The 13,669-nt window shown below is 51.0% G+C and overlaps 1 protein-coding gene across 3 annotated transcripts in view; it reads left to right on the forward strand.

The window, feature by feature from the left end:
* Positions 1–10,187, forward strand: part of CTPS1 (CTP synthase 1) — a 29,944-nt gene extending 19,757 nt beyond the window's left edge. For all 3 annotated transcript variants that reach the window (XM_057553816.1, XM_057553820.1, XM_007164677.3), the window contains exons 10-19: positions 1–89; positions 906–1,000; positions 1,686–1,748; positions 3,625–3,668; positions 4,913–5,009; positions 5,964–6,019; positions 6,123–6,219; positions 6,795–6,939; positions 7,525–7,616; positions 9,309–10,187. In XM_057553816.1, the coding sequence (XP_057409799.1) occupies positions 1–89; positions 906–1,000; positions 1,686–1,748; positions 3,625–3,668; positions 4,913–5,009; positions 5,964–6,019; positions 6,123–6,219; positions 6,795–6,939; positions 7,525–7,609 (771 nt within the window). In that variant the 3' untranslated portion in view covers positions 7,610–7,616; positions 9,309–10,187. The remainder of the gene's footprint in view (positions 90–905; positions 1,001–1,685; positions 1,749–3,624; positions 3,669–4,912; positions 5,010–5,963; positions 6,020–6,122; positions 6,220–6,794; positions 6,940–7,524; positions 7,617–9,308) is intronic.
* The last annotated feature ends 3,482 nt before the right edge of the window (positions 10,188–13,669 follow it).

Here is a 13,669-nt window from a genome sequence, read left to right on the forward strand (position 1 = left end):
TACATAGATTCCACGGACTTGGAGCCGAGCACCTTGCAGGAGGAGCCCGTGCGCTACCACGAGGCCTGGCAGAAGCTGTGCAGCGCTCAGTAAGCGGAACTCGCTACCTTTGGTTTCCAGGGGTTTGGGGTTTGTTTTAATGAACCAAGTGCTGTGCTCTCTTGTGCTGGTGGTAGGTAATCGGCTTGTTTAAATGTCTTTTAATTGTTGAAAGGACTACATACATACTGCATGACCGAAGCCTCACAGAAATATAGCTTATCGGTTTCATTAAATGTGAAGAAAACTAGTTCTGATTTTATTGATAATGTTTACTGAATGCATCTGTGGATAAGGCTTATTTAAAGGTGTTTCATCCAGAACATTTGCTGAGTACCCGTCAGTCGAGTCTCATAAATAGTTCGTTTTGGGCAGCTCCTGTCTACGATAGTAAAAAAATCAGCCTGAATATCTAGTTCACTAGAACAGCTGAATCTTACGGAGCCATTCAGCCACGGTCAGTGTGGCACGCCGAACTGACCAGCAAAGGCCCCCTTGCTACTCAGGGGAGCGCTTCAAGCCAAGAGGTAAAAAAAAATTGCAAACTTAAGGAAAGAATCCCTGCCTGGGACAGATATTGTGCAGAGGTGGTATTACAATTATGTACAACATCTTTTTTTTTTTTTTTTCTTGACTGGTTATGAGCATTTTCTGATGTTAGTAAGAAAAATGGATGGTTTTGTGTGCATTTTCTAAGTCCATGGTGTTTCTACACGGCTCATTGGCAGTGTTGAAATCACAGCCCTAGCCCCAGCAGCCAAGGGTGTGGAGTGACTTCATGCCACCAGTGTCTTGGAAGTGACTCCTTGGAGGGTTATTGCGAGCTGGACTGGAAAGGGGTGCTTGTGGTATGCTCTCTTGCACAGTGGCGTGCTGGTTCCAGGAGGATTTGGTGTCCGAGGGACTGAAGGAAAAATCCAAGCGATCTCCTGGGCTCGGAAACAGAAGAAGCCTTTTTTGGGTAAGGAGTAGGAAAGACAAGAAAAGGTGCCCCGTGGGAGCCTGTAAATAAAACGGAGATCATTGAAACCAAACATAGATGCCATCTTTCCAGATAGCAACTCAAGTATATAAGCCTTTTTGGTTCTGTTTTTTGAGAAATTCAAACTGGTCTTTAAAAGGAAAAGTTTAAGCTTGAGCTCCATGAAGCTGTCATGGAATTTTGAGAGAATGAAATAGCAATTAGGAAATCTTGTCCATTTACTGAACCCAGCTGTTTGGCAGGACATGTGAGACTGGGTTTTATATGCTTATTTGGAACACCAGCTGTCTAATTGGGCAGAATGATTTTGGATGCTTCCTGCTGCTGTAAATTTTAGTCATTTTCAACATGACCAATTGTAACTGGGAACTTACTGAGATAGGGTAAGAAGACTTGAATTTTAAAGTACTGAAGAGAATATTATTTATTTCTAAAATCGCATGACTTCTAAAACCTGGAATCATCATATACTCTTAGACCCCGTTTTTGAAATCTGGTACAGATAAAACATAGCAGGGGGTTGCATGTTTATAGCAGGGAATTACGAGAGTTTGTAATTGGAATTCTGGGAACAGTCAGGACACAGAGTCCACGTAGGCGGGTTGGAAATGTGGGAACTGACTTTTCAGTGGAGTTTCATTTGTTTTTCCCCTCCACCTGCAAGGCGTGTGCTTAGGAATGCAGTTGGCAGTGGTTGAATTTTCAAGAAATGTGCTGGGATGGCAAGGTAAGTAAGTGTCTACTTAAAAATTTGTTAAATTCTCACTTAAGTGTTTCTGGCAGCCTTTGGGTGAGGGGGAGACATGGAGGCCAGGCCTGGTTTCTCAGTGCCTCGCAGCTGCGCTAGGGGAGCTGCTGAATTTATTGAGGGAAAACGCGGTCCTCCAAGGGAACCACCAACCACCGGAGGAGGGAACACGGCTGAGCAAGTCGCCTGGCTCCGCCCCTGCACCTGCTGCTCTGGAGATGCCCGCGCTCCCGTCATCACGGCCACCGTCCCTGAGCTGGTGTCCGGAGAGGAAACTAACTCTGGCTGGTGTGAGGCCGTGTGGTTATTATGAACTTGGGCGCTGGGCTCAGACTTTGACTTTATCACTCAGGATGGGTGATGTTAGGCAAATTACTTACTTAGTCTTTCTGGACCTCTGTTTCTTCTGTAAGATGGGGGTCCTCGTGGTACCTACTTGACATGGTTGTAGGAGTTGAATGAAATAGTGCCTATAAGTAGTGCCAGCACAGTGCCTGGCACTTGGGGAATACTCACTAACACTGACCCCGTGCCTCACGGACTATATTACTGCGTGCAGACCGAGAACTCAGTGGTTTCCTATCTCGCAGCACCCTGTGGGCTGAGTGGACTGATCCCGGCTGTGTGGTCTTCTGCTCCCCGTGGTGCATCTGAGCTCGCCCTGTCCAGCGGGGACAGGGGTTCGGCCTCACCGTTCACTAATTCAGCTGCGCTTCCTCACAGCGTGGCGACTGCCTGGCTCCCGAAGTGCCAGGCTTGCTGTGCAGACTCTTACTGAGCTTGCTCGTGTCCCACGGCCGAGCCCAGCCAGTGGGGCAGCGGGCCACGCGCGGCGTGGGCCCTGGGGTGCGGTGGCCCCATTGGGGCCGCCAAGGGAAGGGCCTGCTGCAGGACCCTTATGAGCTCTAAGAAAGCTCAGCGGAGCAACCCGGGGAATAGAAAGACCACCCAGCTTTACCAGTGTGATTCCCTGTGCCCAGCTGACCGTCAGGGCTGGGTTCACGACACGTTTTTCACAGTAACCCCACGGGGACGGTGGCTGAGTTCTGTAGGCATCGTGCTCCCCGGTGCTGGCTTCTGAGCTCCTGGCAGGCACTGTCTTACCACCCGCCACCCTAGAGGTGGCCCTCGGGCACCCCGGACCCCTTCACGGCCATGATCTCCTGCTGCTGCACCCCCTGGGGTCCCCAGGTGGATGAGTGACCTGGTGGTGAGCTGACTCGCATCTGAGGCCTGGCCCTCGTGTAGGCCCCAGAGGGGAACGATGTGTCGCGTGTCGCACAGAAAGAGCAAGCAGACGCGCAGTGCCAGGGACTTGGTTCTTTCCCTTTTAGTCTTCAGTGGTTTCCCTTATGGTTAGTCGGTAAATTCAGTAAAGGATAGAAAGGTGTTTGGGTTTTGAAATCAGTTAATTTTTGATTTAGCTCTTGAGTGGGGCAGTTGGGTAGTGCAATGCATAAGATGCCGAGGATGAAAGAAATGAAGAAACGGTATTTGCCCATTGAGGAGAGATACAGTCTGAAACGAAAAGTGAAAAAATTGAGACAACAGTATAAGAGCCGTCGAAAGGCTGCACTATCTAAATAAGGATTGTTAGGTTATGCCATCGGCTTTGATTTCCCCATTTTGTACAGCTTGACTTCCCAGAGAGTTACAGGTTTAATGGGAAAAAATTCACCTGTGTTTGTGTGTTGAGTATCGTATATCTTAAAAATGTTATCCCTGGTTTTGGTTCTAATCACTGAATAACTTTAAACTGAGGAGGGAAATTGTGATTTAGAGCTTAGGAATGAAACTTTTAAAAAATCAGTTTTGTTGTAACTATTTTTATAACAAAGGTATTTTGGTTTCTCAGATGCCAATTCTACGGAGTTTGACCCTAACACCAATCATCCTGTGGTGAGTCCAGTGTCTGGAGCATCTGGAAGGGTGTGGAAGGGGTGTTTATGAAAGTGATTGAGGGTTGGAGGTGGGAAATGAGACCACTGGGTTCATTCCAAAGAACCCTGAGGTCCCGCACTTTCAGACGTCCCAGATAGGGAGAACTTTTATTTTTCATCGTGTAATTTCTTACTACTCTTCCCAGTCTGGCACAGAAAGTTTTTAAGACAAGTGCCACCGCAGCCTGATTGAAGTAATTCTCCACCCCTGCCCTCTTACCTCCCAGGAGCGCTTTAGAACAATACTGACATGAAACACTTAGGTAGGCACTTATTATGTACCAGGCACTGTGTTCACTGCTTTGATTATATTAATTCACTTAATCCCCAACAACCCTCGGAGATGGGTGTTTTTTTAAAGAACTGTTGGAATTTAGTACTGATTGTTTGACGTAGGCCCGAGCCCTAGGAGGCTGGCATTCCTCGTGTTATGTCTCCCATCAGAGGAATTTGGCTCGTGGGGGACAGACAGTGCCTTTATTCATCTTTGAATCCCCAGCCCAGGCGTGACAGGCCTGTTCTTGATACTGAGGATGTTGTGATAAACAAGGTGGACAAGACTCTTGACCTCAGGGCACTTGAACAGCATTAGTATGTGTTTATTGACCTGAAATTGAACTTTGCTAATACTCAGACCTCAGGAAGAAAAGAGCAGAGGTTTTGAAGCGTGGGACCCTGGGGAGGTAGGGGAGCACAGAGAAGGTCTCCCAGGTCCGAAGGTGCTCGGGGGAGCGGGGGAGCAGGCAGTGGGCTAGGCTGTCACAGCTGGGGGGCCTCGGCCTCCGCGTCCCACAGATGTTCACCAGACTCCTCCTGGTTCACAGCCAACCCCAGATGAGTATCCCTTTCCTCTGAGCAGCTGTCAGTCTAGTGGAGGAAACGTGTGCACACGTCTGGTCTGGTATCCACGCTGCTGTGTTAGTCTTTATTAGAACAGGCACTTAGGATCCAAAGTGCCGGGGCAGGAACGGCCAGGGGAGGGGGCAGCTGTGTCTGGTCCTGCGGCTCAGGAGGACGGGCTGAGGATTAAACACTTACCCAACAGAGGTTTAAGAGTGATCATTGGGAGGCATTTTCCTCTGCAAGTGTCACTTCTAAGGAAAGGCTGGGCCTCCTCACAGGCTCACTTCGCTCAGTGCGGGCGGTCGTCTCCTAACCGAAGCAGGGTTTGGTAGTGCATGTTTGTTTTTGGAACGTCTCCAGGTCATAGACATGCCAGAACACAACCCCGGCCAGATGGGCGGAACCATGAGGCTGGGCAAGAGGAGAACCCTGTTCCAGACCACGGACTCTGTCATGAGTAAGAGCTGCCTCCCATGGGCCCAGCCTGTGGCTGGCATGTCCAGGACGCACGTCTTGGTGCTGTGGCCAGGCTGGCATTTTTGGTTTTGTTCTTACTTTTGAAGTTCTTTTTTCCTCTCCTGGTTACACTCCTTAGGATGCACTGTAATAGCCAAAGAAAGCACTGTGGCTCTTAGAAAGGTCACAGGCAATACAGCTGGGGACCTGGGGGACTTTGGGTGTGGACCACTCAGCAGAATGAGGCGGTTAGGTGAAGTCCACTGCAGTCTTAACTTTCCTAACCTATTAGGTCGAACCAGATGAAACTGCTGATCTTGGTGACTTTTGTCTCACAAAAATGGCAGTTTCATCCAGTTCAACCTAAATAGATTTTATTCTACAAGTACTAATATATGCTAAAGACATAGGGGAAATTTGAGGAGGAAAATATTTAAAAGAACTCGATTGGATTTTCTTTTCTTCCCACTGGGAAAACTGTCATTGTTGGCAGGGCACCCGTGCATCTATCTGGGGTTTGGAGGCACCGTAGTTTGCTTCATTTGAGTAGGTGGTCGTCCAGTCCTCCGGCTCTAACGTCCTGTGGTTTGGGGGTCTCACCTGGCTCAGGGAAGACACCCGCTGGCACGTGCTGTGCTGAGTTCCCGGGCACAGCAGGTGCCGGGCAGCTTTGGGTGCCGCCAGAGCGTTTTGTGCCTCTGTAGTCACGTGTGAGAGGTGGTGGTGAAAGTCTGTTTCTGTTAGTTTTCCTTGGTTGCAAAGAGTCAAAGCCCAAGAATTAGTCTGAACTGTGCTGCTAGAGCAGGCGGTGGGGTCGGTAGGAGAGTCATAGAAATAACCTTCAAAGGGCCTGGCCGTGTAGGTGATAATAAGCAACCCGGGAAGCAGGATGTGGTTGTGAATAGGCTCCTTTGTGAAATCGGAATCCTTTAAGCCAGCCTGCTTCTTTTGCCAGGGAAACTCTACGGAGATGCAGATTACCTGGAAGAGAGGCACCGCCACAGATTTGAGGTGAGGATTCGAGCTTTGTGACCTTTCACATTTTCTCCTTTCTGTTACGCTGGAAACACAGTCAGCTGAGAGCCCAGCAAAATTGTTCTTCATGCTTCGACAGGTGAATCCAGTCTTGAAAAAGTGTTTGGAGGAGCAAGGCTTGAAGTTTGTTGGCCAAGATGTTGAAGGAGAGAGAATGGAAATTGTGGAGTTGGAAGGTGATCGCTTGGGCCGTTGTGTTTATTGGGGAACTTAGTCAGGCTTTCTTGGCATGTGGGGAAAACACAGCAATATAAGTTGTTGTCCTTGACCTAACCAAATCAGGCGGCAGCGCTGTCTGGGGAGCGGGGAGGGGTCTTGGTGAGCGAGGTTCTGGAGCCCTGGGAGGTTCACCCTTGCGCTGCGGCCTTGCCATTTGACCTCTGGCTTCAGGTCCTCGTTCTCCAGAACGAGAGCTTGGACTTGGTACTCAAGTCTAATCTCACGTGACCTGCAGGACTCAATCCCGTGCAAGTCAGGGAGTTGGGGCAGGGGGGGGTGGGGGGTGGCAAGGGGAAGGGCGGCAGGAACCTGGAGAGGAGGCGCCTTTGGCCGCAGGGTGACAGCGTGCAGGTGGGAGAGCATCGGTTCTCCTGTGCTTTGGGGTTGCCTCTACCCAGGCTCCCAATAAGAAGTTGTTTTCAAATCATTTTAGGGTCTGCATAAATGTGGAACATTTAACAAGATTTTTTCCCATCTTTCACATGTTATGCAGACACACAGTGAAGCTGGTTCTTTTGCATTTCTGTTTCAGATCATCCCTTTTTCGTTGGAGTTCAGTATCACCCTGAGTTCCTGTCCAGACCTATCAAGCCTTCCCCACCGTACTTTGGCCTCCTCCTGGCCTCCGTGGGGAGGCTCCCACATTACCTCCAGAAAGGCTGCAGGCTCTCGCCCAGGTGGGGTTACGCTCCCTTAGTCCCTCGAGTGGTCACTGGTTCCTTCCAGCGGGCCATCATCACACCATCAGTGATGAGCAAAACCACAGGAACGGGGGGCCTTGCTGGGGCACTTCTTCTCGTGCTGACACGCAAGCATCCTCTCTTCCTCCGGGGTTTTCTCAGGCTGCTTCTGTGCCACCCCTGGCCTTCCCCAGCCACCTGGCATGGTGGCCAGGTCTCCCCCTCTGCAGCATCTGGCGCCACGATCACATCTGGGACCCTGTGGTCAGTGGGGAACTGTGTTTTTTCATCAGGGTGTCGGCCACAGCCTGGGTGGATTTCATGCCCCACTGCTACCTTTACCTGGAACCAGTCGGTTACCGTGTCTTGGTGGTTAGGGCATCATGACTGAAGTATAAAGCGAATGTGTATCTTCTGTAACAAGAAGAAGAAAATCCCTCTGCAGCTTTCTGCTAAATATATAATGTCTCTGATTTCTGCTGTGTGCAGACAAGCATCCCTGTGGTAGTGGTGGCTGTAGAATGAGGGAAGTAAAGCGAGTGTTTGGTGGGAGCTGACGAATAAACCATCTGAATTCTACAGGGACACCTACAGTGACAGAAGTGGAAGCAGCTCCCCTGACTCTGAAATCACTGAACTGAAGTTTCCATCAATAAATCATGAATGATGGTAACGTAAGTGATATTTTTAAGCTTTAGTTTTGTTTTGTTTTCAATGGTGATAACACTAGAATTGTAAGGATATCATGAAAGTTTAGTGTTGAAAATTTTCATCTGCCAGAGGATGTAAGTGGTCAGGTCAGCGTGGGCATCAAATGGGTGAGACCCCCCCCCCCCCCCCCCCCCGTCCCAGTTACAGTACATCTACCCACCCTGCTTTGGGGACTCCAGCAGGGGGACACCAGGCACGGGGCAATTGTCTCCTTGCCGATTGCTACATTCAGGTGCCAATCTGACCAAATCTGGGGGAACTGGATTCTTAGAGCCATGTTATTTCATGCAGCCATAAACTTGGAGATCTTGAAGGAGGTGACAGGTATGAAAACATAGTGTCATTTCTGCAGACCCTCAAGCTTGCACCAGGAAGTGCTTTATTTTTAAAAATATTTTTATTTTTTGTTTTTTTTTTTTTGCTGCATTGGGTCTTTGTTGCTGCGCACGGGCTTTCTCTAGTTGGGGTGAGCGGAGGCTACTCTTCATTGTGGTGCGTGGGCTTCTCATTGCGGTGGCTTCTCTTGTTGCAGAGCACGGGCTCTAGGCGCGTGGGCTTCAGTAGTTGTGGCATGCAGGCTCAGTAGTTGTGGCGCACGGGCTTAGTTGCTCTGCAGCATGTGGGATCTTCTCAGACCAGGGATCAAACGCATGCCCCCTGCATTGGCAGGAGGATTCTTAACCACTGTGCCACCAAGGAAGCCCCAGGAAGTGCTTTAAAACCAATACATACAACACTTTTGTGCTGATTGCTGCTTATTCTTCAAATCCGTTAAAATCGGAGCAGTTATTGAACAAACTTGGAATGTTTGTCTTTTGTGACCACGTAAGTTTATAAAGTGCAGTAGCTGTGGGCGACTGCCGAGAATTGTATAAATTCCCATTAAGATAACTGAGCGAGCTGTCGGCAGAAATATACAGTCAGAAGGGGACTGGGGCATCAGCCGGAACTTTGTGGGGTCCAAGGGAGAACCAGGGATGTGGGGGTGCCCCCCCGCAGGTAAGATGAGCTCCCGCCTCAGGCGCGGGCAGGTGACCTCCCCGAATCCTGCACACCTTGCCTTCTCCACCAGGGGGCCTCTTCACTCACAGGTCTGGTCTCACGGTCCCATGGCCGTGCCCCTCGGCCTTGGCTCATTAGCTGCCTGGCCTGTGAAAAGCTTAGTCGGGTGGGTGATGTGAGAAGTAGGTCTAAATCAGGAGGAGGGCATTGGTTGCCTACTCTGCCAGGTCAGCATTTAGCACTGATGTACTCATTAATCTTCACCAGATAGTTTGCTGTAGGCAGTTTGATAGTCTAAGTAACTGCCGTGGAGAGAAGGAAACTTTGTAACAGTAAAGGGGTAGATATTTGGTCAATGATACGGAATTTCTAACTGCCTCCCCTGGAGCATGTATTCCCTGTCAGTGGCACTGTTAAGAGCCTAGTGCTGTGGAAAAGAACGCTTGTATTGGGGCAGAGGTGGAGTCCATGTAAGATCTTGAAAATGTATAATTCCATAGGGATCAGAAATTTAGCTTCTCATTCATGTTAGGTTCCTACTATGACTGGTCCTCGATAAAAAGCAGGCATAGTTTACCATAGCAGCTGACTACAAATCCTAACTTCTCTAACGTACATCATGTAATTGCTCAATTTTTTTTTTTTTTAAACAGGGATGATTCTTGAAGAGAGGCTTTGGACTTCAAGAGTTTACAGCTTTGATTTTACATTCAGCTTTTGACACTTCCTTTAAATTATGTTTTTATTAAGATTATTTTATTTTGAGGGAAGGTATTGTGACTTGCATGCCCCGCCGTGTGTACCGGTTCCCGCAGCGTGTGCTGACTGGTGTCCCACACTCTCCTTTGCGGTCCTCCAGCCTCGGGCGAGAAGCAGGACATCCGGGCGGAGCAGGTGATGGCCGGGCGCCAGGGGAGCCCATCGGTCACCGCGCTTCTCCAGCCACCTTGCGTCACTGTGGCTTCGAGCGTGTAGCTGTTTCTTCCCCCGATGCCGAGGCCATTGTAAAAGGTGGGCCGTGCGGCCTGTGTGGGCAGAGAGGGGCGAGTCCGGCTGGTGCCCACAACCCAGTGCCGGAACCCTGCTTGACCAAGAGCAGTGAAACCAGAAACAGAGTCGGCTCTGCCCTATGCTGGAGGACTCGTTGTCCAAAAGGACAGTCAGTTTGGCATCACACAGAACGGCAAGAACTCTGTCTCTCTGAAGTCTGAGTTTAGAATCTGCGTCCTCTTGAGAAGCCGCGCTTCTCTTCTTGGGAATCACTCCTTGCATCAAGGGGTCACTTAACAAAGAATCTTTTGGGGAAACTGCCTCTAAACCCCGCTCATATGGGGTTTTGCTCGAGGGGACTTTACAGCTTTGCTCAAGGGGACTTTTTCCTTCCAGAATGGTGTTACTACGGTTGAAATGCAATATGAAAAGCTATTTTCTTAATGTGGTGTAACGACAGGCAGAGCTGCGTGCCCATTATATCCTGGCTGGACTCGGTGTATACTCTAACTTAAGAAATAAACAACGCAGAGCAAGAGACACACTTTGTTTGTAATGCTTGTGTCACAGCCGGATGGGCGCCGTCTGAGCGTGGGGCCGGCCTGTGTGCGTCCCCTGAGCTGTCAGTGCCGGCCTGTCCTGGGGAGCAGCAGCCTGAGGTGGGTGATCTGATTGTTTAAAAGCTAAGAGAGGAGCCTTGCTTTTTAATAGGAACCAGAATTTTCCAAAGAGGCTTCAAATTTAGGTTCTCAGCCTGTAGAGACACAAAGAAGCACGGTGCAAGTGTGCTGCTCGACCTTGAGAAAGGGCGGAACAGATGTAGTATTTATGAAGCAGGCCCGTCCCTCTGCCGGGCGTGGACCGGGGCAGCAGGTCTGCCTCATCTCCCCCCTCCGCTCCCCCGCCAGCCCTCCTGCACCCAGGCTTTCTGCGTGCAGGTCGTCGGCCTCACTGGTTTCTCCTCCAAAGTGAAATTCGAGATACTGAATCCACGCTCCTTGGGGCACGTTGGCAACATCGGGACCACCCGCCCTCTGGCTGCGGAGCACACCTGCCCGTGAGCCAGCTTCTCTGCAGAGTGTGTCTGAGGCCGAGGCTCAGGGCTCAGGCTGGGCTGTTTGTCAACGGTCAGCAGGCTTTGCTTGTTTTCATTTGAGAAAGGGGGGGCTGAGAGAAAAATGTTTCTCACCATTTGGCGCAGCCCCTCCATCAGAGAGACCCAGAAAGGAAGCGGGCTCCCTCTTGTCCCAACATGCACTGGTCCAAGGCCACCATCACGGCTGAGGCCCCGAAGCCCGAGTGGAAACACCGCTTCCTGACCCAGGGCAACCCAGCTGCCTCTGTCAGTGTTTCTCACGGGCTGAGTTACAGTGTCTTCACTTACAGAGGCCTTCGTACTTGCTTGGGTGCTTGGAATGTGGCTGACTGGGTGAATTCTAACCCCTTCTCCCATCTGGTGGTCCCATCAGACAGTCTTCAGTCGTTTTTATAAAAGCCATTCCCCAAACTGAGGGCTCTTACACCTGTTGGTGACAGCAGCTCCCTACAACAGTGGGCAGTTTTCAAAGCCTCGCAGGGTCGGCTGTGCCCGCCCCTGCTTGGAGAGGGCCTCCGCTGACCGGTTGTGAAGTGCTGGCTGCTTGCATAACCTTTCTAGAAAAGGGACCTCCCTCCGCCCCCCAGGATGGCTCTCCAGGGGCTGCAAAGCCCCACCAGCCTACCACCCTGGCTGTGGAGACAGGGCTGTAGCGGGGCCGAGGGCTAAAGCCGAGACTGTACGGAGGGTGGCCTTCACGCCCGGTGTTGGCTGCCCAGTGCCCGGAGGCTTCTCTTTGGGGAGGAAGCCTGGCCAAGTCCCCCCACCCTTCTCTTCAGCCCTGGTGATCTGGACAGGTTCTGCCTTCGTAGAGCACCTCCGAGGGCCGCTGTGCCTGGGCGTCCATGCGCCTGGCCCGAGGGGGGCGCTCAGCAGTGGGTCCCCTCTGACCTCTCGAGCTGCACATCCTCTGTGCAGTTCTTTTTTTTTTTTTTTTAATTTAATTAATTTATTTATTTTATTTATGTCTGTGTTGGGCCTTCGTTGCTGTGCGTGGGTTTTCTCTAGTTGCGGCAAGCGGGGGCTACTCTTCGTCACGATGTGCGGGCTTCTCATTGTTGTGGCTTCTCTTGTTGTGGAGCACGGACTCTAGGCGCGCAGGCTTAAGTAGTCATGGCACATGGGCTCAGTAGTTGTGGCTTGCGGGCTCTAGAGCGCAGGCTTAGTAGTTGTGGCACATGGCCTTAGTTCCTCCGTGGCATGTGGGATCTTCCAGGACCAGGGCTCGAACCCGCGTCTCCTTCATTGGCAGGTGGATTCTTAACCACTGCGCCACCAGGGAAGCCCCTCTGTGCAGTTCTTAAACGGCCTCTGAGAAGCTGGCTCAGGCCCTAAGGTCAGTGACCCCGAGCAGTTCAGTGGGTTGGTAATCCATCATGAGATGGGCATCCATTACCACCTTAGGTCCCTATAACCAGTGTGTTTGGTAAATGGGAAAACCAAGTTTCAGAGCAGTTGTGATTGGCCCACAAGGAGTCCTCTGTTGTCTACTCCGTGGATGTGGCCAAGGACCCCTAGGCTGGGGGAGGGAGAGGGGATCACTGAAGTGTGTTCCATGGACCCCCAGTCCTGTGAAATATCCTCTTCGACAAAGTTTCATGGTTTTCTAGTGCCTCAGGCCCCAAGTTTAGGAGTATCCTTGATTCTTTCATCAGCAAATATTTACTGGGCATCTACCACATGCCAGCTATGTTTTAGTTTCTAAACTTAAAGCAGTGGATAAAACAGACCAAAATCCCCGTCCCCATGAGCATGTATTCTAGTGAGGAGGAAACAACAGATAAAAGCTACAGAGTGTGACTGACAGGTGCTCTGGAGAAAAAAAAGATGGAAGCAGGGAAGCGGGGAATGGAAGTGCTGGGGGGAGGGGGGTGTAATTTGCAATAGAATGGGTAGGGAAGTTCCTTTCCTCTCCACTTGAGGGTGGAGCATTCCAGGCAGAAGCAGCCAGTGCAAAGGCCCTGAGGCCGGTGTGCTCATGAAACAAGTTGGTCAGTGTAGCTGGAATGCAGTAGCAAGAGACAGGAGGCCTTGAGGTCAGGTGAGCCTGGTCAGGGGGGATTGTGTAGACTATTGTTTGGGCTTTGCTCTTGATGAGATGGGGAGCTCTTGGAGGTCTTTGAGCCCAGGCATGTTCTAGAAAGAACCATTCTTGCCCGGGTGCAGATGTTGGCTTTATAGAGCCTCTGGCTCCACTGGTAGAGATGACAGGGGAAATGGCCAGAGCAGGAATCCTCTCCAGTGGCTGGAGGGTGCATGGAATGGAAGTCAGACCCTTCCTGTGCAGATGTTGGTGTGTGCTGGAGAGAAGCAGGGTGCCAGCTGTCCCCTGTTGTCCTGTAGCTGAAGAAACTGAAGCAGAGGTATTATGATTTGCCCTAAGGTACCCGTCTTCAGGAACCCAACCATCCAGGCTCCTTACCCCACAGCTTTGTGGCAGGGGAGGAACTCGGGGCCCCCTGGACAGAAGTGGGCTGGGCATGGGACTCTACCCAGCTGCATCCAACCAGTCAAGTGTTCTAGAAAGAACCATCCTTGCCCGGGGGCATGTAATTTATTACAGAGCTTTGACAGTCCCAAATCCCAGCAAGCCAGGGGTGGGTCTGCAGGGTGGCCTGTCCACCCTGTAACCGCGGTTACCAATGTACTTTGCCATCTGCAGAGGGGCTTTCCCAAGATGACAAGTCCCTTTCTGGCCCTGCCTAGCCAACGGGAGTCAGAGACCCAGAGGGACGGTCCCTTACAGCTCAGCCCAAGGAGAGCTCTGGCCAAGTTTTTACACGCTTTTTCTGAAAGCAAGTTCCCTTGGGGATCGTGCTAAGCGCAATTTCTCAGCCACACGGACCGGGGCCTGCTCAGGACTGGCACCCCGTGGGGAGCAGCCCCTGGGAGCACACTGTTGTACAGGGAGCCAGCAAGTGCAGCGCT

The sequence above is a fragment of the Balaenoptera acutorostrata genome, chromosome 1 (assembly GCF_949987535.1).
Source record: "Balaenoptera acutorostrata chromosome 1, mBalAcu1.1, whole genome shotgun sequence".
NCBI lineage: Eukaryota > Metazoa > Chordata > Mammalia > Artiodactyla > Balaenopteridae > Balaenoptera > Balaenoptera acutorostrata.